This window comes from Ambystoma mexicanum, chromosome 14 (genome assembly GCF_040938575.1).
Source record: "Ambystoma mexicanum isolate Mex_15411 chromosome 14, UKY_AmexF1_1, whole genome shotgun sequence".
NCBI lineage: Eukaryota > Metazoa > Chordata > Amphibia > Caudata > Ambystomatidae > Ambystoma > Ambystoma mexicanum.
Window position 1 is genome coordinate 374,223,997 of NC_090940.1, and position 26,546 is coordinate 374,250,542.

Below are 26,546 nucleotides of genomic sequence, written 5' to 3' on the forward strand. Positions count from 1 at the left end.
TTAAACCAATGGGGCCAGCCACCCGTTATTGGTTACCAAAAATGTGGGGGATGTGTTGCATGTCTAATGGCGGAAACCAGGACAGAGTTCAAGTACAGACAAGTGAAATGGCAACTTAGAATGCATACCAACTGCAAAACTAAGAATGTCATTTATATTATTAGATGCCCATGTGACCTACTATATGTAGGCAAGACAATCGGGGAGGTAAGACAACGGATCTCGTAACACAGGTCATGTATACTGAACAAGGTGGCGGACACGCCCCTTGTAGAACATTTCATCAAATATGGACATAAAGACACAGACCTGACCTGGTTTGTATTACAGGCACTTAAACCCTCAAACAGAGGTGGAGACATGTCCACCCTATTACACCAAAAAGAACACTAGATCCATACCCTTGACACGGTAAAAAGAGGGTTGAACCTGTCCGTGGAATGGAACCATTTAATCTCCACCATGTGAAACATCAACCTGAATAACTACACAAAAGAGAAGCAGAGAGCTGATACACCATATGCATTATTAAATCTTGCCTCTGCGTGCGCTTTACATATATATGACAGCTTGAATCATTCTCCCAAACCACAATATTCTAATGTGGATTCTGTCAGATATATACTGACAGTTGAGGCATGTTCCACCACAAGCCTTCCCCCGTGCTTTCGTGTTTTTGCACATCTTTATATTTTTCTATACTTGCCAAATATGAAATAGGCCATTTATAATGAGTGCAAAGAGCAATTAATAAGCCTATGTGGTATTTAGGCTTGTTTTGTCATGCCTCATTATGTATACAATGGCAGTCCGGGGATACAGTCCCGTTTCTGTTTCCATGAACAGTACGTTACTGTTAGTAAAGGGAACTTTATTCCCCGAACCTTTCATTTATTTTTTATAGCCAAATGTAGGCATTTACCAATACCTCTGATAATATATCACATATAATATTCTGGGAATATAAGTAATTCGTTTTCACAATATTCTGCAAATATCCTGAAATCGTTTGTACAAGAGGACAATAGTCCTCTTTCTACTTCTATGAACAGGAGTCGCTTAGCTGATACAAAGTGATCGCGACGTGCAACTACCGTTTATATTGCAGACGCTGCACACAATACACGGAGGCAGACTGTATACGCAGCGCATCTCACATGGAGGGAGACTGTAGACAAGGAGCTACAGGTAAGCACACAGAATACAGACGATCTAATACTCCTGATCGAGGAATCACTGGGGTAAGGTGAAAATAGGATATTAGCCAGAGACAGCAGGATACTGCGTAGAAGGGACAACTGGAATGGGGGAAATGATAAGCTGTGATGTCAGGCGGCAGTATTGAAATGCATTATTACACTGATCATGTGCAACAGACCATCTTGGCACATTAGAAGCTACCGTGGTGCTGACACAAGGAATAGGATAGACCCGTGTTGGGTGGGCTGTAGGAACCTACCCAACTGTAAGAAAAACCAGACAGAGCAACACGTGCTGGACAGTATGGGTCTTAAATAAACTGGGAGAATCCCACACGAGAAATAAAGATCTAGGAAAATAATAAGGATACATTACATGTGCTATATTATGGCCCTATACGAATGGAGATACCATCCCATTATATTCTCTGTAGATTCATGTGGAACAAAGAATCCTATCCTTGTCTGCGTAAAGGAAGAGTGAAGGAGGGGGGGGTCTTTCCCTGATATAACATCAGAACTTGAAAAATTCTACACACTGAAGAAGCTAGACTGACAGTGTGATACGTGGCTATTCCTGCGCTGAGTAAGTGACAGACCATTAAATTAAAAATCCAATCCCAATGGTTTTCCGTCCTTTGATGGTTACCATTACTGTTGCAAAAACTATGCGATCAAATGTAATAACATGAGGTCATTTAGAATTCTTGGAATTTCTTGTTTTGCAATGGACAGATGCGAGGTCAATTATCCTCAAGAATTTGACTGAAGATGTACTGAAACCGAAAAAATCACATCTTTAATCTCCTTGCCCATTGGACAGGAGGTGAGTTAGATGGAGCTCAACCCTTGAGAATACCATCCATTAAAGTAATATGTTAACAAATAACTTGAACGGGGGTGACAGGAATACAAAACACTGACATAGCCTTTTTTATGTATTTTATTGTCTATAGATGGTGTGGCTCAAGCAGATATATGTATGAGAATATTGGTTGTTTGTCCTGAAGAAGGTTGCCATACAAAGACAGCACTACTGATGCTGCTCGTTGAGAGCAACTGAAACACGTGTCGACGTGAGAATCTGTGGGAACAACATAACACAGACTTTTTGTTACCCCAAATTGATGGGAAGTTCTGTTTTAATAATTCTGTATGTTTATAAATGCAACAAACATTTGACTGTTTGTTTTTTCGGAAAATGGTCTATACATAAACAATCATGAGAGGGTGTCAAAGAGTATGAATGAAAATGAATGAGCCACAATGTTTTATTGAAATTGTGTTTAATATTGGTTTTAAATTGTTTTTTGAATAAAAAGAAAGTCTTGGAAAAACAAAACCAAGCTGTTACAAAAAAACGTTTCCCGTATTCTGTCACCCTCTTTGTCCACTAGTCCAGTCCTTCTCTTGTTTCCGATTCTATAACCTGTAGGACTAGGGACTTTAAGACAGGTACCCCCTTTTTTTTGCACTAACTGCAATTAGAACAACATTCATGATCTTCACAATACTCTTCAGGTATCTTCTTCGTCCCAGTACTTGTGTGGTGAAACAAGTTACTAGTGTTCACTACCCCTAGTCGCCTCTTCCTCATCCCAGTACTGTAGTAGGTTGAATGAGGAAGTTGAGGGGGAACTGTTGTACAATAGACGATACAGGCTGGGGATGTGGGGCGAGGGGGTGGTTAGGTTGGTTTTCACAGGGAAAAAGGGGATACCATGTCTAACCTGTGGGTACCCTTTTCCCAATACCTAGGGACACTCTACCCAGGTGATCCTCCCTTGCTTTTCCACCCCCAGGGTCGGGATCCAAGAGCAATGGCCTTTCCCTGGCCACCTGAGCAGAGGATGCAGGGGAGTAGGCGTAAGGATACCCTCCAGTTTCTCACAGAGAAATCCCACTTTAGCATAGGGAATGTTAGGCCTTTTTCCATCCATCTTTTCATTTAAAATAAAGGTTTGTGACTCGGATGTCTGTCTGCTACCTGATGCCTTCACACCATATTAATCCTATTTTTATAGTGCTTGGGAAGATGCCCTGTTTGAACAAGGCATTCATTATTTGGAGGAAGGGGGTAAGGGTGGATCTTTAGAAATGTTTCATGATGGTGGAGGGAACAAGGTCATGAGATAGAATTTGAGGAAGATTTTAGTGCTGCAAGGGTATCATTGAGGTTCCTGTGGGTTAAGCATGTAATGGTTGTCCGGGGTTGTGTTACCTGAGGTGATATCGTGAGTGGGTAGGGGGGGTGGAGGGCAGTGTCCCCAATTTTGTTTTGATGCATCAATATGTTTTGATTTTATCTAGGTTGGTGGTGAAGTTAATTGCATTACATTTTCCTATTGAAAGTGTGATGTCACACATCTCCCTTTGTCTGGCTCATTTTGATGGTTAATTACCAAACCAATGACTTTTAGTTGGAATTGAGACAATACAGTTACATGGGGATGTAAGGTTGGCGTTGGAGCCATTATTGCTTCAAGCGAACTTGCATACCCTGCCTTTCCAAAGTTTATTTATCTGGGAATGTGAGGGAGTGCATATTTATGGTACAAGTGGGCTAATATTTTTTCCACCACTGGTTTAAACTGTAATATTAATGTGCGTGTTTCCTCATTTTTTATTTCAGATGTTAAGATCCCTTAGGTCATTACATAACAGTGCAGCCAAGAAGAGGGCAAAACTTAGTGGAAGTACTTCAGATCTTGAAAGTCCAGACTCTATGAAACTAGATCTGACACCCGATTCGTATTCACGAACATCCTCTCCAACCCTCAGTCCTTATAGTGAGAGTGGCATTTTCAGTCTGGACTCGCTGTCATCTCCCCTGTCTCCAGCTGCCCCAAGAAGGCAAATGTGAGTTTTGATTATTTGACTTATAGTGATTGTAGATCTCTTTTCTGGATGAAACGTTTTTTATTTCTCTGTTCTTAGTCTTGTAAACAAAGACACTTCAACCAATGAAGAACCCTTAATAGATCAAGCTTATAAACATGATATAGTGTTGTGATGTTACTTTGAGTGCATTTTTACTTAAATACTTCATCACAGAGCAGTGCATTTGAGATGCCTAAATAACAACTGGAAAGTGTGTGGGACAAAGAGGGCCCCTGCGCTGATCCACAGAATTTTTAATTGTATGCTTGACTTTTCATATGTAAGGCTTGGAAAAGGCTCGCTCAGAGAAACACATGTTGATGTACTGTGTAATAAACTCATTGAAATATCACACCAAATTAGATGTTTTGTTTCCTTATGATGCAACTACCATTGCTCATGTATTGTTAATAATCAGATTGTATTTGAATCTGCTCAAGGCCAACAATTCTTCCACAGACAAAACCATTTCTAGTTGTTTTTTGGTATGTGGTCTGGTACCTGATGTGTGGACCTCACACTGCAGAAAGTCCTTTTACTATACAAATGATTAAATATTAGTGAAGTCTGGAATAAATGCTGCCTAGTCTTTTTGATATCTGTTGAAGCACATTTTAAATGCTTGTTTAAGGGTACGCCTATTGTTGGAGAGATTTTACAAAGATCCTGTGGTGGTGGCTTGCGAAGACCAACCAGTGATGTTCAGCAAGGTGTCTCATTCTTGACTTTTACAATGGTAGTTTGTGGCAGAACAGCCTGGCTTTGCTCTCGGGACAGGGGTGGTACTAAAACGTACACAAATTGGTATATCCAGTACTTTTGATAATATACTCTTGATATAATATTAAGCAACAAGAACAAGCTAAAATACAGTTATGTTCTTAGAGAAATATGGTCATTGTAATTGGTTATTTATAATGCGCTTAATACCCAGAGTTTTCTAAGCGTGGACCCGGGGATCAAACCTTTGTTGCTCCGCGTGTCTTGCTTCCAAGGTGACCATGTTGCCCCTGAGCTATCCTCCCGGTACATAAAAACAGTGAATTGTCTCTAAGGGACACAAACCACCATCTAAACAACTCTAAAATGTTATTTTTGTCAAGACTTGAATGTCGTGTAGAATATAAGACATCCGTCCCTAAGTACCGAACAGAAAGGTAAAGTAACTCGCTGTTCACTCTTTAGGGCCACAGGTGGCGGGTACAGGAACGCAGGTCACCCAGACAGCTGAAAAGGAATGATGCAGGTAAGATAAACAAATGGCCACAAAATAGGTCTGTAAATAACAAGGAAGCAGGATTTAGAAATCTTACCTAAGTGTTGGGGAAACTATCTCAAAAAGGGGGTGGGAGGTATGGCAAACAGGAAAACACTCCCCTCTGAGAGCGTCAATGTACCCTCAGTGAAAGCAGCGGCAGGTGGTGGCAAGTGCTCTCACTGGAAGCCCCTCTGCAATGGTAACTGGAATAGTTCACTTGGCGGTTACACGGTAAGTTCCAAGCTGAGGCAGTGAACTAGGAAGTACCCAGCAATACGCAATCCAGTAAAACGTGATCCAAAATCGAAGTCTGTAATACAAAGCCGAGGTCAGGAAGTCCAGGAGCGAATTGAGCAACAACAAACAAAGGGAAATCCAAAGACAGTCCAAAATACATATCCAAACACCAGGTAAACACCAGAAACACAGCTGTGAAGCAAAGGAAGGCGTAATTTTCACTGTTTTAAGGAAGTTGCCATGGAAATCCTGTCTCGGGATCCCCATGTCACGTGATGTGGATCGAAGCGTGGTGTCATGGCAACACTGCTCCTTTTTGAGCGCGATGACAAGTGCCAAGGAAGTTGCTAATGGAGGAATGGGCGCAGCCGGCTGCCAGGACCCTGAGGCCGCTGGAATGCCCTGGAGCCTCGGCGAACCACCCCCTGCCGCTGTGAAGGCACAGGACGTGAACTAGGTGGGTGTGTTTAGTGATACTGGTGGTGCATTCTGGGAATTGTAGTGCTGTGGGCCCGAGTGTTGGGAAACGTGATGCTGCGGACATGGGTGCATGACAGAGCCCTTCCCCAATGGCACACGACCACATGGGCTGGACGGATTGTCCCTATGAAAACGGGAGATGAGAATTGGGGCATGGACATCGGAAGCAGGATTCCAGGACCTGTCCTCTGGACCGTAACCCAACGAATCCACCAGGTAATGCAGGCGACCCCTGAAAAAATGGGAACCCAGAATCCCAGTGACCTCGTACTCGTCAGAGGCATGTAATGATAGTGGAGTGGGGGGCAGCACAATACGGGTGGGAGTAGGGCAGGGTTTCAGCAAAGAAGTGTGAAAAACCAGGTGGATTCGCCAAGTAGAAGGCACAGAAAGACGATAAGCTACTGGGTTCAACACTTTGGTTACCCTATATGGCCCCACATAGCGAGGGAGATATTTCTGGCAACCAACGATGCAGAGATGATGAGTGGACAGCCAGACCCTATCACCGGGCAAATATATTGGGGCAGTGGCACGCTTCTTGTCAGCGGAAGCCTTCATAGCAGCCTGAACCTCGCGGAGATGAGTCAGGGTCTGGGTATGGACCTGGGATATGTTGCGCATACAATCTGAAGCAGGAGGAGTACCTGACGGGAAGATATCTGGAAAAGGTAGGGTACGGGGGTGCTGACCATAAAGAGAATAGAACGGAGAAAACCCAGTGGATGAATGTGGTGCATTATTGTACATGAACTCGGCCAGGTGTAAAATTTGATACCAGGTCTGTTGGTGCTGTAGAGATAGACAATGTAAATATTGCTCCATTGTCTGGTTCACCCGCTCGGTTTGTCCGTCTGTTTCGGGGTGATAGGCGGATGAGAAACGGACGTCCATACCAAGCAGTTTGGTGAGGGCCCGCCAAAACCGAGACGTGAACTGCGATCCCCTATCTGAAATCAGGATGGACGGGAGACCAAATAAACAGAAAACAGATTTGAAGAACAGCCCCGCTAGGGTGGGAGTATTAGGGATACCTGAACATGGAACAAAACGAGCCATTTTAGTATAGGAATCAACGACCACCCACACTGTATAAGTCGGTAACGAAAAATCCATCGTAACTGTGTGCCAGGGTCTAGGAGGGATGGACATGGATTGTAGTAACCCTAAGGGGCATCCTTTCCTATTTTTACACTGAATGCACACGGAACATGTATTCACGTAGGTGTTGACATCCTTTCTCATAGTGGGCCACCAACACCAACATTTTAATAGTAATAAAGTGCATTTTTGTCCAGGGTGTCCATTGACCAGAGCGTCGTGAGACCACTCTAAGACTTGGTTACGTGAATCAGGAGTGGGCAACACAAGTTTGTCCTGTACAAATGGGAGGCCTTTGTGATATACTGGGTCCCAATCTGCCAACTGATCTGGATGTTGAGACACCAATTGGCGAACAGACAGAAGGGACGATGAGGGTGTGCAGAGGCATATAACATGACCCATTCCTAGCAAAGTACCAGGGAAAACAGGAAGGGATACACCACCTATGGACGTGACAATGCGTCAGCCTTCCCATGCGTCAGTCCGGGCATGTGCTTTATCACGAAGTCGTAAGCTGCAAAGAACAAGTGCCAGCACACTTGTCGACTGTTGACGCATTTTAGAGATGCCAGGTCTTGCAAATTGCGGTGGTCGGTATATATACCGTGGTTGGATATTTGGCCCCCAGAAGGTGATGCCTCCAAGTTTGTAATGTGTCTTTGATGGCTAACAATTCTTTCTCTGTGACCGTGTAATGTGTTTCTGTAGTGGTAAACTTACGGGAATGGTAAGCGACTGGATGCAAACGACCAGAGGACACGCAACACTGCGAGAGTACCGCACCCAAGGAAAATGATCAGGCATCTGCTTCCACTTCAAATGGAAGTTCCGGATTAGGGTGTTGGAGGACAGGAGCGGTGGTGAAAGCGGATTTCAGGGTCTCGAATGCGGTCTGTTGTTCAGATGTCCAGAGAAAAGGTTTCTGTGGACTGGTAAGGGCGGTGAGAGGCGCTACAATAGAGGAGCAACCAGAAATGAAGTGTCAAAAATAATTAGCGAACCCAAGGAATGATTGAAGGGATTTCGCGTCTTTTGGTATAGGCCAAACAAGGACTGCACGCACCTTTGGGATATTCATGGATAACCCTCCTGATGAAATATGGAACCCCAAGAATTCAACCTCTTTTACATGAAAAAGACACTTTTCTGGTTTAGCAAAAAGGGAATGTTTCCTAAGCCGGGTCAGGACCTCTTGTACCACTTGTTCTTGTAGTGTATGTGAATATATGAGGATATCGTCCAAATAGACTATGACAAAGACATCCAGGATGTCGCCAAAATACCTCATTCATGAAGCGCTGAAAAGTGGAGGGCGCGTTACACAGCCCGAAAATCATTACTTTATATTCATAAAGACCGTATCTGGTACAGAAGGCGATCTTCCACTCATCACCTTTACGCACTCGGACTAGGTTATACACCCCTCTCAGGTCTAATTTGGTAAATATGGAGGCATGCGTCAACCGGTCGAGAAGCGGGGTGATGAAAGCAATAGGATACCGGTTCTTCAGTGATGTTGTTCAGACGTCGGTAATCTACACAGGGACGTAGATTCCCTTCCCTTTTTGGGACAAAAAATATTGGACTGGCAGTGGGTGAGATGGATGGCCGAATATGCCCCAAGTGTAGCGCTTTCTGGATATATTCTTTAAGTGCCTGGTCCTCGGTCAAGGATAAAGAATATACACGTCCCTTAAGTATCACTGAGTCAGGAATAAGATCAACCGGACAGTCGCAGGACCTGTGAGGAGGAAGAGCCTCCGCACATCCTTTATCAAAGACTTCCAAAAAGTAATGATATTCTTCCGGGCTACCGGCTGCAACAGCACCAACCATGTGTGTTGGCTGATCCATATCCTTGATTTCTGGTTCGTTCAAGGAAAGATGGGCGATAGCGCCCAAGGCTTGGGAGGGTGTATCGATGTGAACTTGGGATGTTAAACATTCAGTTTGACAGTAGGAAGACTCGAAGAAGACCAATCTATGACAGGATTATGTGTCTTAAGCCATGGTATACCCAATATTAGACCGAACTGTGGCGTCGTGATTAAGCCAAAAGTAAGAGTCTCTTTATGTGTGTCTTGTATAACTAGGGTGAGGGATGCAGTTTACTGTCGAATAGGCCCAGAAACTAGAGGTATCGTCCACTGCTTGTACAGGTTCTGGATGCAGTTTGTTCTGTAACGGTAGATTGAGCGAAACAGCCAACGTTGGATCAATATAATTACCAGTGGCCCCTGAATCAATAACTATGTGAACGGAATGCATGACATCAGGAGAAGGGACCAGAAGAGCGTGTACCAAAACAGGTCTCATGCTGCCGAAACCAGGAGCCAGGCCAAAGGGGGTCAGATGAGAACTTGTCCGTGCCCCCAAATCTAGGGACAAGTCTTCTGAAAACCCGGATTCCTGGGTTTAGGGCGCCTTGGACATTATTTAACGAAATGTCCATTTAAACCACAATAGAAGCAAGCATTAGTCGACCCCGTCGTTCCCTTTCTGCGGGAGAGATGGGGCTACGTATTCCCTGATTTGCATGGGTTCTCCTGACGAGTCAGAAGGAATAGAGCAAAACGGGGGAGTCGAAAAAACTTAATTAAGTCTTATGTTCTGCCCGTTTGGCATTGACTTGTAACGTCAGGTCCACTAGTTCGGGGAATTGTGGAGGTAAAGATGGAACCACTGCCAAGGCGTCCTTCATTTGGTCATTGAGGCCCTTTTAAAAGACTAAAGTTTTTTTTAATCTTGGGCTAGGATGTTTCGACGGGCAACTGGTTGAAATGGGTTATGTATTCTATGAGGTACGTGACGTGGATTGAAGTGTGGTGTCATGGCAACACTGCTACTTTTCGAGCACGTTGACAAGCGCCAAGGAAGCTGCCAATAGCGGAATGGGCGCAGCCGGCTACCAGGACCCTGAGGCTGCCGGAATGCCCTGGAGCCTCGACGAACCACCCCGCCTCTGTTAAGGCACGGGACATGAACTGCAGGTGGGTGGGTTTAGTGATACTGGTGGTGCAGTCTGGTAATTGTAGTGCTGTGGGCCTGAGTGTTGGGAAACGTGATGGTGCGGACATGGATGCATGACAATTTTACAGATTACTAAGTAGATGAATAATTTTACTAAAGTTTAGAAAGTCTTGGAAAGGAGGCCCTGTGACGCCGCAAACAAGATGGCCTCTTCATCCAAGAGCTATGAACCTCGGGTTCTTAGGGTATTTATTGAACTTCAATTGGGTTTGAAAAACGTCTGTCTAATCCTAAATCCAAAGATGGAAGCAAGCTACGACCAGCAAATACTCATAATGCAGTCCTAGTGGTGTCTTGTCAAAATAAAAGGGCCTATTCTAATCAACCTATTGCAAATCCTTCCCTCTAAATACAAAATAGTTTAGTTTATTCATTTGTATTGCGCACCAGACCCAAGGGTATGAGGGCGCAGGAGCAACAAGGTTATTCACAGCTTGGTTACAGGTTACAATGCATTACAGTCATTACAATGGGACAATGGAAGGCAAAAAGTTTACAAGTTTACAAATAAACATAATTTACATGGTATACAGCGGTGTGGTGGGCTGGCTATTATTAGTGGTCATTGTTCTTTATCCAATGGATATAGTTGTGTCTAAAGTGTCTGTAAGTTTGGGGTGTCCTTAGGGAGGGTGGTAGGGAGTTCCAGTGTTAGGCTGTTTTCACCTGGAAGCTGTTGCCACACATTTTGGTGCGTTTGAACCTGGGAACTGTGAGCAGGTTTGCGTTGGAAGTTCTGGTAGGTCTATTAGAGGTGTATTCGCTTATTCTATCGACTAGGTAGCGGGGGCAGTGTTGTTGAGGCATTTGTTTGTTAGTGAGGCTACTTTGAGCAGGATTTTATCTGTAGTGTTGAGCCAATTATGGGTTCTCCTAATGTTAGAGATGTGTTCTCAAAAGAAAAGTGTTCAAGAAATGATATGTCAGGATATTCATGCCGTTGGTTACCCTTTGCCACATTTTCAGCACAGGACGAGGCATCACACTCAAGCTTAGCACAGTCTCTGGCTTCTCTAGCAAAAGGTTACAGTTCAAAACTTCAACATCATGGCCTTCTGTGCCAAAGTCTCTTGCAACAAATAAACTTCCTTTCCTTTTTGTATTTCACATATCCACAATTTTCTTAGGTGATTTACTATTCACCTCAGATCCACCTCTGCCGGGCTCAGGCCCACTTTGATACAAAATCTTTAATTGGTCTCCCTCTGCCGGGCTCCGGTCAACTTTATATGCTTTGTTATAAACTTGCTTTACTGTATCAAAATCGAAGACTTTCGATTGTGTGTGGGGTTTTTACTTGACCCTGTCGCAGGACCACTTCGATTCACAATCCTTTGCCACTCTTTCACTTTCGTCAACTCTCAGTTGGATACTTTTCAGAGACCTTCGATTGAGCACATACGCGGTGCCAGACCACTCAACGGTATCATATCTTGATTTCAAAGTTCAATCACTCATCTGCAGTTCAACTTTACTTGCGTTTCATACAATGTTCTTTCCAGCGCTCGCCATATAATGTTGCCACTTTGGCTTCAACCCAGATCGGTCTCCCCCGCTCACCAGCTTCGTTGATTTTACTGAATTTGCTTTGTTGGCAGAGCTAAGGACAGTACCACGGCAACTGGGTATTCTCCCCACCTGGATTATCAACGCAGAGGGCCCTGGGTACCTCCGACACACACAATGGTTTCCTGGTTTTACGCTTTCTATTTGCGAGGCTTCGTGAAAGTAACGGTTCCCAGTGGAAAAGGTCAAGGGAACTCCCCTCCTTGCGATCCCCTTCTGTTTTGCCGTCTTTCTCCTCTTGTTAAACTGCCATCGTGGAACTGCTGTTTCTTGTGTGCTTTGCCTCGTTCAGTGTGCTCTCGTTACCTGACTTGAAGGAAAATCGCTCAGTGAGCAGAGGCTGCATCCCTAACAACCGGCATTGCGAGCAGTATTGGGCTCTTGCCGGCTTTGTGCCACGCAGCATCGCGCTTCCTGGAGGAGGTGGGGCAGGAGTGACACGTGACTTGATCACGTGACCGGGATCGCCGTCAAAGGACGAAGGCTGCCGCCCGCCCAGTGTGTTACCTGACTTGAAGACAAATCGCTCCGTGAGCAGAGGCTGCATCCCTAACAACCGGCATTGCGAGCAGTATTGGGCTCTTGCCGGCTTTGTGCCACGCAGCATCGCGCTTCCTGGAGGAGGTGGGGCAGGAGTGACACGTGACTTGATCACGTGACCGGGATCGCCATCAAAGGACGAAGGCTACCACCCTTGCGGCGTTAAGCCCGGCAGGAGTAAAGCCCAGTGACTGTTGAGCGACTGTTTGGCGCACTGGGGCCGCACCAGAAAGGTAAACAAATTCAAAAACTTCACCACTAATTGTTATAAGCACTGTTCATATCTGAGGCTTGTAATGAGATTACGGAGTTCCCCTCTTGAAGAAGAGATGGCAGGACAGGATGGGTCATATCTGGAGGCAGGAAGCGAGGCTGAGCAGGGGGTACCTACCACTTCTGACCCTGTTATAGTTCAGCCGGTCTCCACCTCCAACCATGCTCTCAGTTATATAGAGTCTCCACAAACCCCTCAGGGGTTATTTCCAAACCTCCATATCCAGAAGGGTTGGAAACGAGGGCTGGAGTATACCCTGACGACGAGAAAGATTCAGAGTAGAATCAATGACCACTTTTGTAGAAAAAGGAACAAGAGTGCTAATGACCTGGTCGACATTATCGGTTCCACCTGGCAGCCACCCACCTACGATCATACGAATTTGGAAAATGCTCCATCAATAGAGAGTGAAGAAAAAAACCAAATGCCCGTAAACATCATTCAAGATAATAGGGCGAGCTCGCCAATCCACCAAGACCAACTGGAAGGACCAACAGCTATCTTTTCTGAGGGTTCTCCCCCACCTGGTGAAAGTACTTTGGCAGCTTTGAGCTTTGTTCTAAACTCTTTGGTTTCAGTATTTGACCTTCTCAAGACAGAAGTACAAACACAAGCGGGTCTCCTCTTGGAGATGTCACATGAAATCTCGAAGAATGAATCAGCATTGGTCGCCACAAACAACATCATGAACGCCATTTTGAATCCAATCTTGAAAAAAACTCAAATTGAGGGAGTTAAACAAGGGTTAGATATTGCCCAGATCCATAATTTATTGAAAGAGGGAGCAAAAAGCAGTTTTGCAACTCAAGAGCTCTTAAAGAAGCTCCCTCTGGAAATCCAAAACTTCCAAAATCAGAACGCGATTCCAATTGGATAGGGTGTAAGACTGTTTTGACGACACCCCGCTGTCAGACTCTATTCTGGAAGAATTTCAAAGATTGGCAAATGTCGACTTTGACATTATTGAAGACCCTGGCGACAGCACCCAAATAATTCACAGGGAAAATCTACAAGAGCAATTGACCGGCAGAGGGAACCAGAGCCCAGAAGAACCCTTGAAAATCCAGAGTAAAAAGTGGCAAAAAAGGAAAAAAGGGGGCAGGTCTAAAGAGATCATTCTCTACACTCAACGCGACAAAAATACCAAGAAATCAAAAAACCAGAAAAATAACGTTCCAAAAAAAACAGGAATGAACACATTTCTGAAAAATCGGACTACTCCGTCTGGTGAAAAGTCAGCGGACACTAGCGCAGCTGCTTTGCCTCTTTCCAATTCTCCTCAGACCACAAATCCGCTTGTTTCCCAGGCCAATAAGTGAGTATCTGGGGAAAAAAGCGAAGAAAAAGGCAGGCTTAAACTGCAAGGAAGGTCCAAGTGTCACCAAAATTCAAACCTCAAACTTTGGCACGCAAACGGAACCCATAACTTCTCGATCTGCAGCCCCCAACAATAAAAATAAAAAATTAGCCCATACAAACATCAAAATTGCCCCAATATTTCTGAAACAAAAATTGCATAAGGGAAAAACAAATGTGGCTAATTTGGAGGACAGACAAGTTGCTGTAAAATTAGCACCAATTTTCTTAAAATCGTTGGGGGAAACAGGTTCTGCTTCCGCTCTCACTAATGCTCCTCCCTTAATAGCTGCCCAAGAAGTGATGCCACCAAGAGCCACACCTAGTGAAGTAGACTGTCGGAATGGGTCAGGGAAATTCAGTAATCTTGAAATATGTCCTCAGGACGATGGCAGAGAGAAATTGGAAAGAATTGGAAAGAAATCAGTACTCCTCTGCCACAAGAAAAGAAGAAACTGTGATGCCTAACTTTACAATTCCTAAAGTATGGCTGAGACTAGAAAAACCAAACCAGGAAAAGTCACTTAGCAGATCAGTTCTACTTTCAGAGATTAAAAAGAACTACAATTTGTTTCTCTTTGCCTCAGAAGACATTGAGTACCTTTCCTTTCCGATCAGGCAAGATAAATTCTTCGTGGAGATAGCCCTCACTTCTAGAAAGGCGCAACATGCCCTCATTATTAACAAATATGAACTGGCTAAAGAAGGTCTTCGGATATTTGAATCAGAGGAGGAAGGCAGGCGTGGCAATCGCCCGGGCTTTGAACAGACAGGAGTGGAGGACGCACCCACTTCTATGGGCACTACCATAGTGATAAGAGAGCCCCAAAGTAAAGCTTCACCCGGGCCAAATTAGATGAGAACCTGTTAGCAAAAATACCAGAAATGATCACACATCTTCCTGAAACTAGGCGAGGAGCAGAACAGTCTTTAGACAAAGAGGTCTCAGATCAGTTTCCTGGAACACCAGAGGGCCGAGTTTCTTGAGGAAAAACCAGCTGAAAAATTATCTTTTAGAACAGAACGACATTCTGCTGCTTCAGGAAACATGGCTGGTTAACCCCATTGAAATAGAAGGCTTCACAGTACAAAATCTCAAGGCCTCACAAAAACTAAAAGGGAGACCAGCAGGAGGCCTTTAATAGTAACCAAAAACTCCAATGTCAAAGAAATTGTTCCACTATGTAACATGGTGGGCATTCAAGCCTGCAAAGTAGAGGCAGGACTGAATGATTCTCGGCTTCCCCTAATCCTGGTTAACATCTACTGGAACCCTCCTAGGTCAAAACTCCAAGACTTCATAGAATCCCTACACTCCCTACTGTCAACGGCAAAGAGCAAATATGAGGGAGCACAGATCATCATTGCAGGGGACCTGAATACCGATTGTATTAATCGAGGGAATGTGAGGACTGGCCAAACTAAACAAAGTACTATACGGAAAGGCAAACAATGGTGGGATTTTTTCCAGTCATGGGATCTGGACATGATAAATGAAAAAAGCAGGAGTGTAGAAGTGGCTGGGCCAACCTGGCGTCAAGGGTCTCTGCAATCAACCTAAGATTACATCTTCGTCTCATCATCTCTTACCCTGCTCTGCCCCAGTCTTACTCTGGATTGGGAAGGGGGGAGTGATCATGCCAGGTTGGAACTCCTCTTCCCCAAAATTCAGAGAGCCTCCAACCCATATATCACACAGGAATTGGAGGGTCACAAGGGTAAACTGAAAGTGGCCAAATATAGAAATGGGGGGAAAAAGTTAAATAAACTTCTGGAGCAGTTCCTCCTGCAACATGGGCAAATGAAATGCATCCAGAAAAATTTGAAAAATGTGTGTGGTCCACCTGCCAACCAAGCGAAGGAAAGATTGCAGGGAAACAGACGCACCTTCAAAATTTCGATGAGGAAACGTACATTAAGAAGAGAATCATGTGCCAAACATTACGCCACATAAGACAGAATGAAGCAGAAGATCCGCCCAGCCGTATACAAAAGCTCAAAAAGGCTAAACAAGCATATCGGAATTGGACAAAGAATCACAAACACCAAAAGCGCCAAGAAGACTGGGAGAGAATGCTTTTCCTCCTCAATGCAAATAATTGCAGGAACATTTGGGCGGCATTAAACCAACTGGAAACCGGCCAAAATAGTTCACTCTGCAATTTAGTCACTGAGCACAAGTGGGTGGAGTATTTGTCCAAAAACTGCAACTGATTCCAGAGATAATCTTCTTCCAAACGTAACCTGGTCGCTGGTATTCTCTGAGGAAGAAATTGAGGACCTTATTACATCCTCCTCTGTCTCTAAGGCAGCAGGTCCGAATGGCCTCACTTATCAGGTGCTTAAAAACCAACCAAAGTTATGGGCAAAGTTACTCTTCCATTTATTTCAAGAAATTTTAAAGAATAAAGTCTTTCCACCATCATGGAAAAGTGCACTTATTATTCCATTCTTCAAGGGGGGCGACAGGCTAAACCCAGCGTGTTATCGACCCATCGCCCTCTTGGACATAGATAGTAAAATCTTCATGAGATTAATATTGAAAGAACTTACTTTATGGGTGGACTCCAGACATATCCTTCCCCCCTAGCAGACAGGTTTCAGGAAAGGCCTTTCTATCAGTCTTAACAGACTTATCCTGAACCTGTTCAGTGAAAGCTCAAATGAGAAAGGCGGCTCTCCGCTATACGGAGCATGGGTCGATTTATTGAAAGCGTTTGACCTATTAGACAAATCCCTCCTCTGGCAGAAACTAAATAATTGGATGATTCCGGCACCCCTTCTTGCTATGCTCATAGAACTCCACAAGAACATTACCATCGAAGAGAGACTGGATGAACCCGGCAATCTATCAGAAACAATCCAAGTCCTTAAGGGAGTACGACAAGGTTGCCTGGGTGCACCTTTATTCTTCAATTTGTTTCTTTCAGACATTGGAGATTTTCTAGCATCTGCATCATTAATCTGCCCGAGAATTAATGGAAGAAGACTCCATTGGTTGGCCTATGCGGATGACCTTGTGCTTCTGGATGGCTCAGCGATAGGGCTGCAACAACTCCTGTCTAAACTTAATGAATATGCTAAACTGAATGGTCTCATAATTAATCCATCTAAATCTAAGGTCCTCATCTTCAAACATTCAAAAAAAAAGGTGACCTCGAGAAACTGGGTCTTGGGCAGCAAAGTAATTCCACGTGTGGACGAGTTAATATACCTGGGATACGAAATCCTAGCTCACCCAACTTCAAACAAGGTGATACCCTCCATTCTTGGGAAGACATCAAAAATTATTGCACAAATGAAAAATCTGAATGGAAGATTCTGCAAATTCTCAATAATTCCTCTCAAGAAGTTCTACATAGGTAAAGTTGTCCCGGTCCTTCTCTATGGCCTCGAGGCAAAGCCTCTTCTGTGGAACTATGATTGGAGCAAAATTGAGGGCCTTTTGTGGAAATCTTCGCTCCATCTTCCATTGTGCACTCCTCTCGTTAGTCTGAGATTTGAGTTGGGACTGACCTCTTTGAGTTGCCGCATGGAGTGGAAGCTACTGTCCCTCTATCGTAACATAACCACAGCCAGTATATGCACTCTTTTTTTTTGACGTAAACCAACATCTAAAAAAGGCAAAATCAAAAAAACTTCTCGGCTTAGAAGAAAAGATTGGCTGCATTTTATACAGGCTGGAATTAACAACAGGAACTCTCATACAAAATCCTAAGAAAGTAAAAAAAAAATTAGAAATGGAGGACTGGATTAAAACGATTGAGGGAGTCAGAAGCCTTAACCCTCCAAACCTTCTCCTGAAAGTGGACAGAAAACTTGGTACCATCCCACACTACTTGAAAAAGTTCCTGGACCAAAGAGTTAGAAACCACTTTCTCAGACTCAGACTGAACATAGCCCATACGGGTGAAATACTGGACCAAAGAAACCAGGGCGAGAAGGCAATAAGCCTTTGTAAAATCTGTGCCTCCCCGAACTTACAATCCCTCATACACCTGCTGCTGGAGTGCGAAGGCACATGGGCGATTAGAGTATCATCACTGGGGAGATTTGTAACCAGGGAGGAGAGCCTAGTTCAGGATGCATTTTGGGATAGACTGATCTCCGGCCAAGAAGTAATGCTAACTGCTGCGATAGTAAACATTTTGGAGAAGCTTACTATCTTAAGGAACTATCAACAGACTAGCCATGTTCTTGAGCCCTCTAGTCAATGGGGTCAGTCTTCTTAGTTAATCCCTGGTTTCTGAGCCTTCATTTTACCCTTTTATTTTACCCTTTTATTTTCTGTTTTCTTAAATATGCAGGAAAAAATTGCTTTTTGTATGAAATCTGAACTTTCATTATTCTTCTTTTATAAAGGTTTTCTCACAAACCAAAAACAAATTCAAAAAAAGTGTGCTCTCGTGCTCTGCCTTTTCTGTGTGTGGAAGTATAAAGGAAGTCGGTAGTGTGTGATGGTCAGTAATTGCCTGACAATTGTATTGGGACACGTCAGGTATACAGCTTGGGTGTTAGTCCGTTTTCTCTTATAGCGGGCTGTCTGCAAGAAAGTGTTTGTGTTGTAAAAGGGGGTGTTGGGTTGAGTTCCTAAATATACAACCTGTTAGAATGGGGTGAACGGTGTTACAGGGAAGGGGATACCGTGTCTCACCATCCAGTGTCCCACTCCCCGAAGACCCCTCACCCAGGTGATCCTCCCGCACTGGTCCACCCCCAGGAACTGGATCCAAAAGCGAAGGCTGTGTCCTGGCCACCTGGATGACAGATCCCCAGGGACTAGTGGGTGAGACACCTTCTGGTTTCTCACAATATGCGCCTCAGGCAGCCATTAGCTCCGGAGACCTGGGAAGCCAGGCCAGCACATCATGCCTCACCGGTACCTGGATGGTCCAGACGGCATGCTGTGCTGCCCTGGTGGGCCTCTGCTGGTCCTGGACTGCCCATTGACTCCCCAGATACACTGCTTATGAAGCCACAATATGATATGGCATTTGTAACGCGCCTATACACATTGAACTTTGTCTTAGCCATGTTTGGGCACTGGGTTTTGTTCCATGGGTTCCATTGACTTAGCTTGATATAAGGCTGCCTTTGCCTCCACCTACCCCCTCCTTCTACTCCTGCGGCTGACTACAGCCCTGTCCAACTCTCATCGTTTCATCTGCAACACTCTTGACATTCTTGCCCCTGTCATGCGGGTCCAACTGAAGCCTGCCAAAAAGTGCAACTCTTGCTACAACTCTGATCTGGCTGCCCTTAAACGCAAATGCAGAGCAGCAGAACGGAAGTGGGGATCTTCAGGTACACCCTCTGACAAACTGGCTTGCCGCCTTCTTCAAAGGCAATATAGACTCTGCATCTGCTCCAAGAAAAGAGCCTTCATTCAAGCCTGCATCTCTGCAGCGTCTAACAACACAGCCAAACTCTTCAAAAGTCTGAAAGGAACTGGCCAACCCTACCGCAGGCACATACTCTACTACACCTACCCACCCACCAAGGCCCTTTGCTTGGCCCTGGCTGCACACTTCACAAGCAAAACACAGGACATCCTGTCCTCTTCTTCTGCTCCCCCCCTGCACCAAAATCTCTTGGGCCCCACTTTGCCACCTCCACCCCTACCCCTCTTCTCTACTCCCTCTGCCCTGTCACACCTAATGAGGTCTCTAGACAAGTCTGCTCTATGAAAGCCTCCTCCAAACAGGTGGACCACTGCCCCTCCAAAACCATCAAGGACTATATTGACACTCTTGCTTCAGCCTCGGCCGACCTCTGCAACTTCTCCTTTGCCACTGGAGGTTTCACCTCTCCTCTCAAGCACTCTTTGTGCACCCTCTGCTGGAAAAAACCTTTGCCAACTCGTCAGTTCCGGCAAACCATTGCCCGATGTCCATCGCCCCTTTCCTGGGAAAACTCCTGGAGAAGCTGGCTATCACCCAACTTACCCTCCACACTGAATCTGTTGGTTGTCTCCATGACCATCAGTCTGGCTTTAGAGTATCCAGAGGCACGGAAACTGTTCTTCTGAACACCCGTGAAGTCCTGCTCTCAAATCGTGACTCCAACTTTCCCTCTGTCCTCATTCTTCTCGACCTCTCTCTGCTTTCGATACAGTAAACCACAACATCCTGATCACCCGTCTCAGTTATACTCTGGGGATCAGAGATCAGGCCCTGGCGTGGATCGCCTCCTTTCTCTCTGACCGTCCCTCCCAGGTGGAACTCGGGCTGTTTCTCTCCTCTACCACTCGCTCTACTTATAGTGTCCCCAATCGATCTAACCTTTCCCCCTGGTTCTTCAATATCTACATGGCCCCCTTAGCCCACATGATCTCTAGCTTTACCTCTAACTTTCCATGTTATGCGGATGACACGCAGTTCTCTTTCAGACTACCCTCGGCCTCCTTCTCGTCCTCGCTCATCCCTGATCGTTTCTCCACAATTCAGGCTTGGTCTGCTGCTAACGATCTATGCCTGAATGCCAGTACGGCAGAGATCGTCCTCATTGGGAACCCTCTGCTCCCGCTGTCCCACTTTCTCTTTGGCCTGCTGTGTTGCTCGCCCCTGAAAAGTGCACGGAACAACCATAAATCACCAATGCAATTATAGAGCAAATACTTCAACCCATAAACAGACAGACACAATAACTCACAGCCACACACTCTTTATTAGATAATCAGCTCTTTACGGCTATTTATTCAAAGATTACAAGTACATAGAAATAACTCATAAAACTAACATGGACATAGATCACAGAAGAAGTAAAGAGGTCAAAAGAAATACATCACCGTGAGCGTAATCCAAGACCTCATCTCGTCCAGAAGCGGCTGGAAGACTCCGGGGGCAGCCAGGCCGAGAGTGCCACAGCTCGCAGGAAGGCCAGACTGAGCGTCCTTCTCTGGCTGAAGTCTCACCTGACACTCTCCGGTTCCCGCATATATAGGAACTCCACAAAAGGGGAGTTAATTCTCAAACCTTCTGGAATTGCACCTGCGCAGTTGTGGAACAGCCGTCGGTTGCCAGCTGGGTCAATCGAGAGCTCCCCCCAAGGAACGAAAGGGCCTCCCTGCTCTAAAAACATGCTCCACTGAGAAAGTAGCAAGTCATAACATTAGCTTTTCCCAGCAGAAATCGCCTTCACTGCATACCAAGTTTGAAAAAGCATGTTTGTCTCAGCACTGTGAATCTAACACTTCAGCAAAATGTGTGCAGCCTTTCACTGCGGAGTGAAGTAAATATCCAACATGGCTCTGAGCGCTCCCAGAGGGCTCCTGAGGTTGTACTCCGAAGTGGGCCCACCATCATATGACTTATACACTAAGGGGCCCTGAGGGTCCACTCCAAAGTTACAAAAAGTTGCTAAATCCGGGGGTTTTCCAGGGGCGGGAGGATGGCTCAACACCCCCCAACACTGAAGGCCCACGGCAGTATGTGGCTCACCTCACAGTCCAGTCCAGCAGATATATGGTCCTGTGGAGCCGCTAACACCCCCAGCGGTCCGTCAAAACCCTGCACCCTTTTCCCCACAGGTTTCACCCGTTCGGGCTGGGGTCCACAGCAGGAATAGGTGAGGGGGCGTGGCCAGAAGTACGGCGTCCCTCCAGGGACAATGGTGAGCAGAGGGCCGCCAACACCCCGCGCCCTTTTCCCCGCGGGCTTCACCCGTTCAGGCTGGGGTCCATGGCGGGAAAAGGTGAGGGGGTGTGGCCAGCAATTCTATTTATTGAATGCAACATCTGTGCTAGAGGAGTGTTGACTGCCATCCATAAATCCCTGAGGTTCAAACACAAGAAAACACATGTTGACTTCCCGGTCCGATACATTTTAATATTTGGTAGGCTGGCAGGCAGTGTCATTTTATTGGTTAATAGATCCAGCCTGAATATGGAAAACCAACAGTGTTGTTCTGAGGTGGTTGCGATATGTGAAGCTTACCCATTGATACATATATTTTGGGGATGAGACTTTAATACCGTATTAGATGCGAAGCTGGATTGATTGCCGGCTAAACCTATGGGAATATCCAAAGCAGCTTGCACTATGCTAGGACCACACAAGCTGGCACTTTTAGATGTATGTTGTACTCCAACACTATACCTTTTGCTCCTTGGTCCACAACTCCTTTTTCGATGATCGATTTATGGATGGTATCTAACACCCACATGGCCAAAGCTACCTCATCCCAGATGCTGCCCAGGACCTACTCTGGTTCTCTTAACACACAGATGCCACTCTGGCAAATGTTTAAGGTGTTCACAAGAGGTATTGCCATGACCGCTGAGCTCAGTCTTGAAAGGCATTCGTAAAGATATCCAAAGATGCAAAGATGAGCTACATAAACTAGAACTTGAGTTTAAGACATAGAATGTATTTATTACAAGGAAAGCCTAGAAAAAGGCCAAGATAGACACAACTCAGGAATGCCTGAACTTAGACTGGGAAGAGTCTACAAGGGATGACAAGAGTGTGAGGAACCAGCGCCAGAGAAAACATAACTATAGGACCACAGAAATCGATGATCCTAATTGCCCTGAGGGATTGGGCCAAGACGACGTGGTACCTGGAACATCTGGACATGTCCATCTGCCCTCCGATAAGTCTTGCACAAAGCAAGATCCTTCTCTTTGAAGAGGCGGGTCGGGTTCTCCATCCAGAGGTCCAAACACTCAGCCTTCATACATGGTTTCTAGAGGCTGAGGTACAAGGATTGGGACCTCCCTGAAGACGACATGAAGATTTTGCTTTCAGCCAGAAGACCAGTAAAAAAGTGCTTATACTGCTGTCGTTGGAAAAAGTTCAGCAGCTGGTGTAGGAATAAAAATGTGGATCCATTTCAGTGCGATACGCCTACAGTGTTATCTTTTCTACTTCACTTAGCAAATCTGGGGCTCCAGATCACAACAATAAAAGGTTATCTGGCAACGCTTTCAATTTTCAAGCGCTCATCAGAGGAAACCTCATACTGCAGTTTCTTAAAGGACTCACAAATGTGTTTCCTCCTACTCCCTTTCAGGTCCCTGTTTGGGATTTCAATATTGTATTAAGACATGGCGTGTGCATGCCCGGCCCCTATCACTGGCCACAATCCACCACCTCCCTGAGCGCCATTCTCTGGTGGACACGGCCCTTCAGATGCAGCACTGCTTGGTGATGCCAACAGCGCCCCCCTATCCCCTCCCCCCGTTTGGCCCATTTGATTAGATTGCTTGCAGCAACAGGAGGTTTTTGAAGTTCTGCCTTGTATTAGCTTGAAGGTGCATCCTACGTAATTGAACACACTCCTGTGCCCCGAGTAAAGATTGATGGTTAAATGACATTGTGTGGGCTGATGAGAAAGAGCAGCTGTGGATATCTCATGCACAAAAGATATCTGGACGCAATTCAGAGCGTACCTACTTACGCTAAACCCACCCCAGAGTTAATGGATAATGTTACGTAGACTCATGACAATGTGTTTGTAACTAATCTTATGATCCTATGTGGTGATTTTTTTCACCCATGACTGCTTATTGTTGTTTGACGTGTACATTGATAACTGCTGCTGAGTTATACTGTATTCACATGTAAGGCCGAGTATGTAAATAAAGTTTTTTTGAAAAAGACCTAGAAAGTTTTTCTATAGAAATGAACTGTGCAAAGTCTATTTGGAGCTCATAATCATAGGACAAAACTGGTAAGTATTACTAGAGCCAGGGAGATCTACAGATAAAGCAGTCTTCAGACTGTTAAATTCGAGGAACGCACCAGGTGAGATCCAGACCCAGATTTCCAGGCCGGAGGCCTTACGCTGCAGAGATGACCCACAAGGTCTGATGCAGACTGAGTCATTGTGCTTGTACCTGGGATGAATGCCTCCAAGCAATATCCCTTGTTACTGAAGGAAGGCACCAACAACAGACCAGGGATCCAAAAGCACCATAGGTGTGGAAAAGACTGCTGTTCTATGGAGAAAAAGTTCACGGTTTGAGGGAGCATAGCTGCGTTTAGACATCTAATTTTCTGTAAGTAGTGGTTTCTGTTTTTAGTTCAAGGTCTAAACACAAAGCTTCTGTCACCTGCCAACAGAAGGATGGATTAATGAATGCAGGCAAGGTCAGAGGAACCACAGCAGTGGATCTGTACCGTGGAAGCCATGGCCCCTCTCACGGCATGGGCGCCAAAGTGAAGAGTATCTATTCCTGCCTGCTTTAGAGACCAACACACCCAGCCTGCTAATGTTGGAGTGGAAACGGCTTTGTGTGGTTTGTGCAAATAACTGCCCATCAGGAGAGGTTCTAAGGGGAGCTGGTACCTCTTCGTAGACCTTCAAACATCTGACCAGCAAAGCTTGGGCTGCTCTCTAAAGGTGGGGTAAGATATCACCCTTGAGTTGCATTTTGTCCTTCTGTGTATGTGGACCACTATTACTATACCGTCAGGAGAAAAGGTCCTGCCTGCTAGGCCGAGAGCTCTGATGTCCGAAACCCTTCTGCAGGAGACCAAGCAGAGCAGGTGTAGTAAGTTTGCTGGAGAGGGCAGTACATAACTCCTCATTATGTGGCCATGAAAGAAAAAGATCGAGTACCTTATTGACGTCCCAAAGCTTGTTATAGTGGGATGGAGGCAGCACCGTAAGCACAATACCCTTGAGCAATCTGCAAACAAGGTGATGTTCCCCTGCTGGGACTAGAAATTGCAGAGCGATGAGCATTGACCGTCTTGTTGGCGAGACCTCTCAACTTAAGAGGCTAGGAAATTGAGGATCTTCTCTCTAGGTGCTGAAACTGGATGAAACCCTCTATCCTGGCACCAGGTCTTCCAGGCGCTCCAAGAGGTGCAGTACTGTTTGAGGGTTGCAGGGGCCCAGCTCTCCTCGATGAGGCTGACTGCCTCAAGTGACATGCCTGGAACTCTCCACCTTGACTTGAATTCCGCCAGGCTGCTAGGATCAGCGACCCACTGATGAAAAATGGGTGACGCAGTCCTGACAGATCCAGTAGGAGATCCGGACAGTGGGATAGGAGGATTGGAGAATCCGTGGAAAGTTCCAGAAGAACTGGATGCCAGGTCTGAGAGGTCCAGACTGGGGCTATGAGGACCAGCTGTGTTCACTCCTGACGGGCCTTCGCCACGGTCCTCCCTATCATGGTAAAGAGGGGAAAGGCATAGAGGATCCCCTCGGTCCAATGCTGCAGGAATGCGTCTGTCGCAGTCGCTGCTCGATCCGCTCTCCAGCTGTAAGACACTGGTAACTGAGTGTTGAGGTGGGAGGCAAAGAGATCCTTGGAAATGGGTCCCCAACTTGTTTGGAGGAGGAGAACAATTTCTGAGCCTCCAGTCGCCCTAATCGATCGAATGGCGGGAGTGCCAATCGGCTACCACGTTTCTGAGACCCGGGAGATACTCCGCTGTGACAGAGATCCTGTGTTCTAGACAGAAATGCCAAAAGTATTCGGCTAGGTCCGGTAGAGGCTGTGATTTGGTGCCACTGAGATGATTGATGTATCTTACTGCATAAATGTTGTCCATTTTCAGCAAGATACAACAACTCGCTCTGTCTCTGGCAAAAGAAAGCACCGCGAAAGAGCCAGCGAGGAGCTCTAGGCAGTTAATATGCATTTCCAGTTCCTGGGGAGACAAGTGCCTCCCGTGGCTACTGAGTCACATCTCGCTCCCCAACCGGAGCGACCGGCATCTGACTCGATGATTATATCTGGGGTGGATCCGAAGATGGCTCTTCCGTCCCAGGCACAACTTCCATGTGCGTGAGCCACCAGTTGAGCTCTGTTCTCGCCTGCGGCGAAAGTGTGAGACGCTGGGAGTAATGTTGGCCTTTCACCCTCTGCAGTTTTCGGTTTTCAAGAGGACCGGGAAATATTGCCTGGATGGAAGAGGATAGGAGACCTATTACACTCGCTAGTTCTCGAAGAGATATGAGGTTTCTCTGTAGAAGTCTGCGAATCTCCCGTCGGGTGGAGTGTATCTTGGCCACCGGGAGACGGAGCTGAGAAATCTGGGTATCCACCACGAACCATAGAAACTCTAGATTCCTGGATGGACAAAGGATCGATTTCTCCCAGTTTATGAGTAAACCGAGACTGTGTAGCAGGTCTATGGCCAGCCTGATCTGCTTTTCTACCAGGGCTTGAGATTGAGCCATGAAAATAATGTTGTCCAGGTAGACTATTAGCCTGACGCCTTGTTCTCTTAGATGAGCTACTACGGGCCTCAGAAGCTTGGTAAAAGGCCAAGGTGCCGAAGAGAGTCTGAACAGTAAACCCATGAAATCCCAGTTTTGTTTTTTCCAGGAGAACCTCAGTTTACGTGGACCTGATGTATGGGCACTGCGAGGTAAACGTCCTTCAGTTCTAGACGCATAAGCCAATTGTTTGGTCTCAAGATGTCCCTGAGCATGTGGATTCCTTCCATCTTGAAATGGCTCTAGACAATGAATTCGTTGAGAGCCCTTAGATTTATCACTGGGAGCGCTTCCTGCAGACTAGAAATATGGGGCTGAAGAAGCTGCCTTGGCTTGAGCAGGGGCGAATTGCCTGTTTCAGATATAAGCTGTGTATTTCACTGTCTAGCGCTACTTCGTCCGCTTTGGGCATTGCTATCGGGGCGGGGTGAGAGGCTTGAAAGGG

General features: G+C 45.7%; 1 protein-coding gene across 2 annotated transcripts in view; it reads left to right on the plus strand.

The window, feature by feature from the left end:
- TOGARAM1 (TOG array regulator of axonemal microtubules 1) overlaps positions 1 to 26,546 on the plus strand; it is a 1,414,449-nt gene that overhangs the window by 209,570 nt on the left and 1,178,333 nt on the right. For both annotated transcript variants that reach the window (XM_069637491.1, XM_069637490.1), the window contains exon 6: positions 3,832 to 4,058. In XM_069637491.1, coding sequence (XP_069493592.1) covers positions 3,832 to 4,058 — 227 coding nt within the window. The remainder of the gene's footprint in view (positions 1 to 3,831; positions 4,059 to 26,546) is intronic.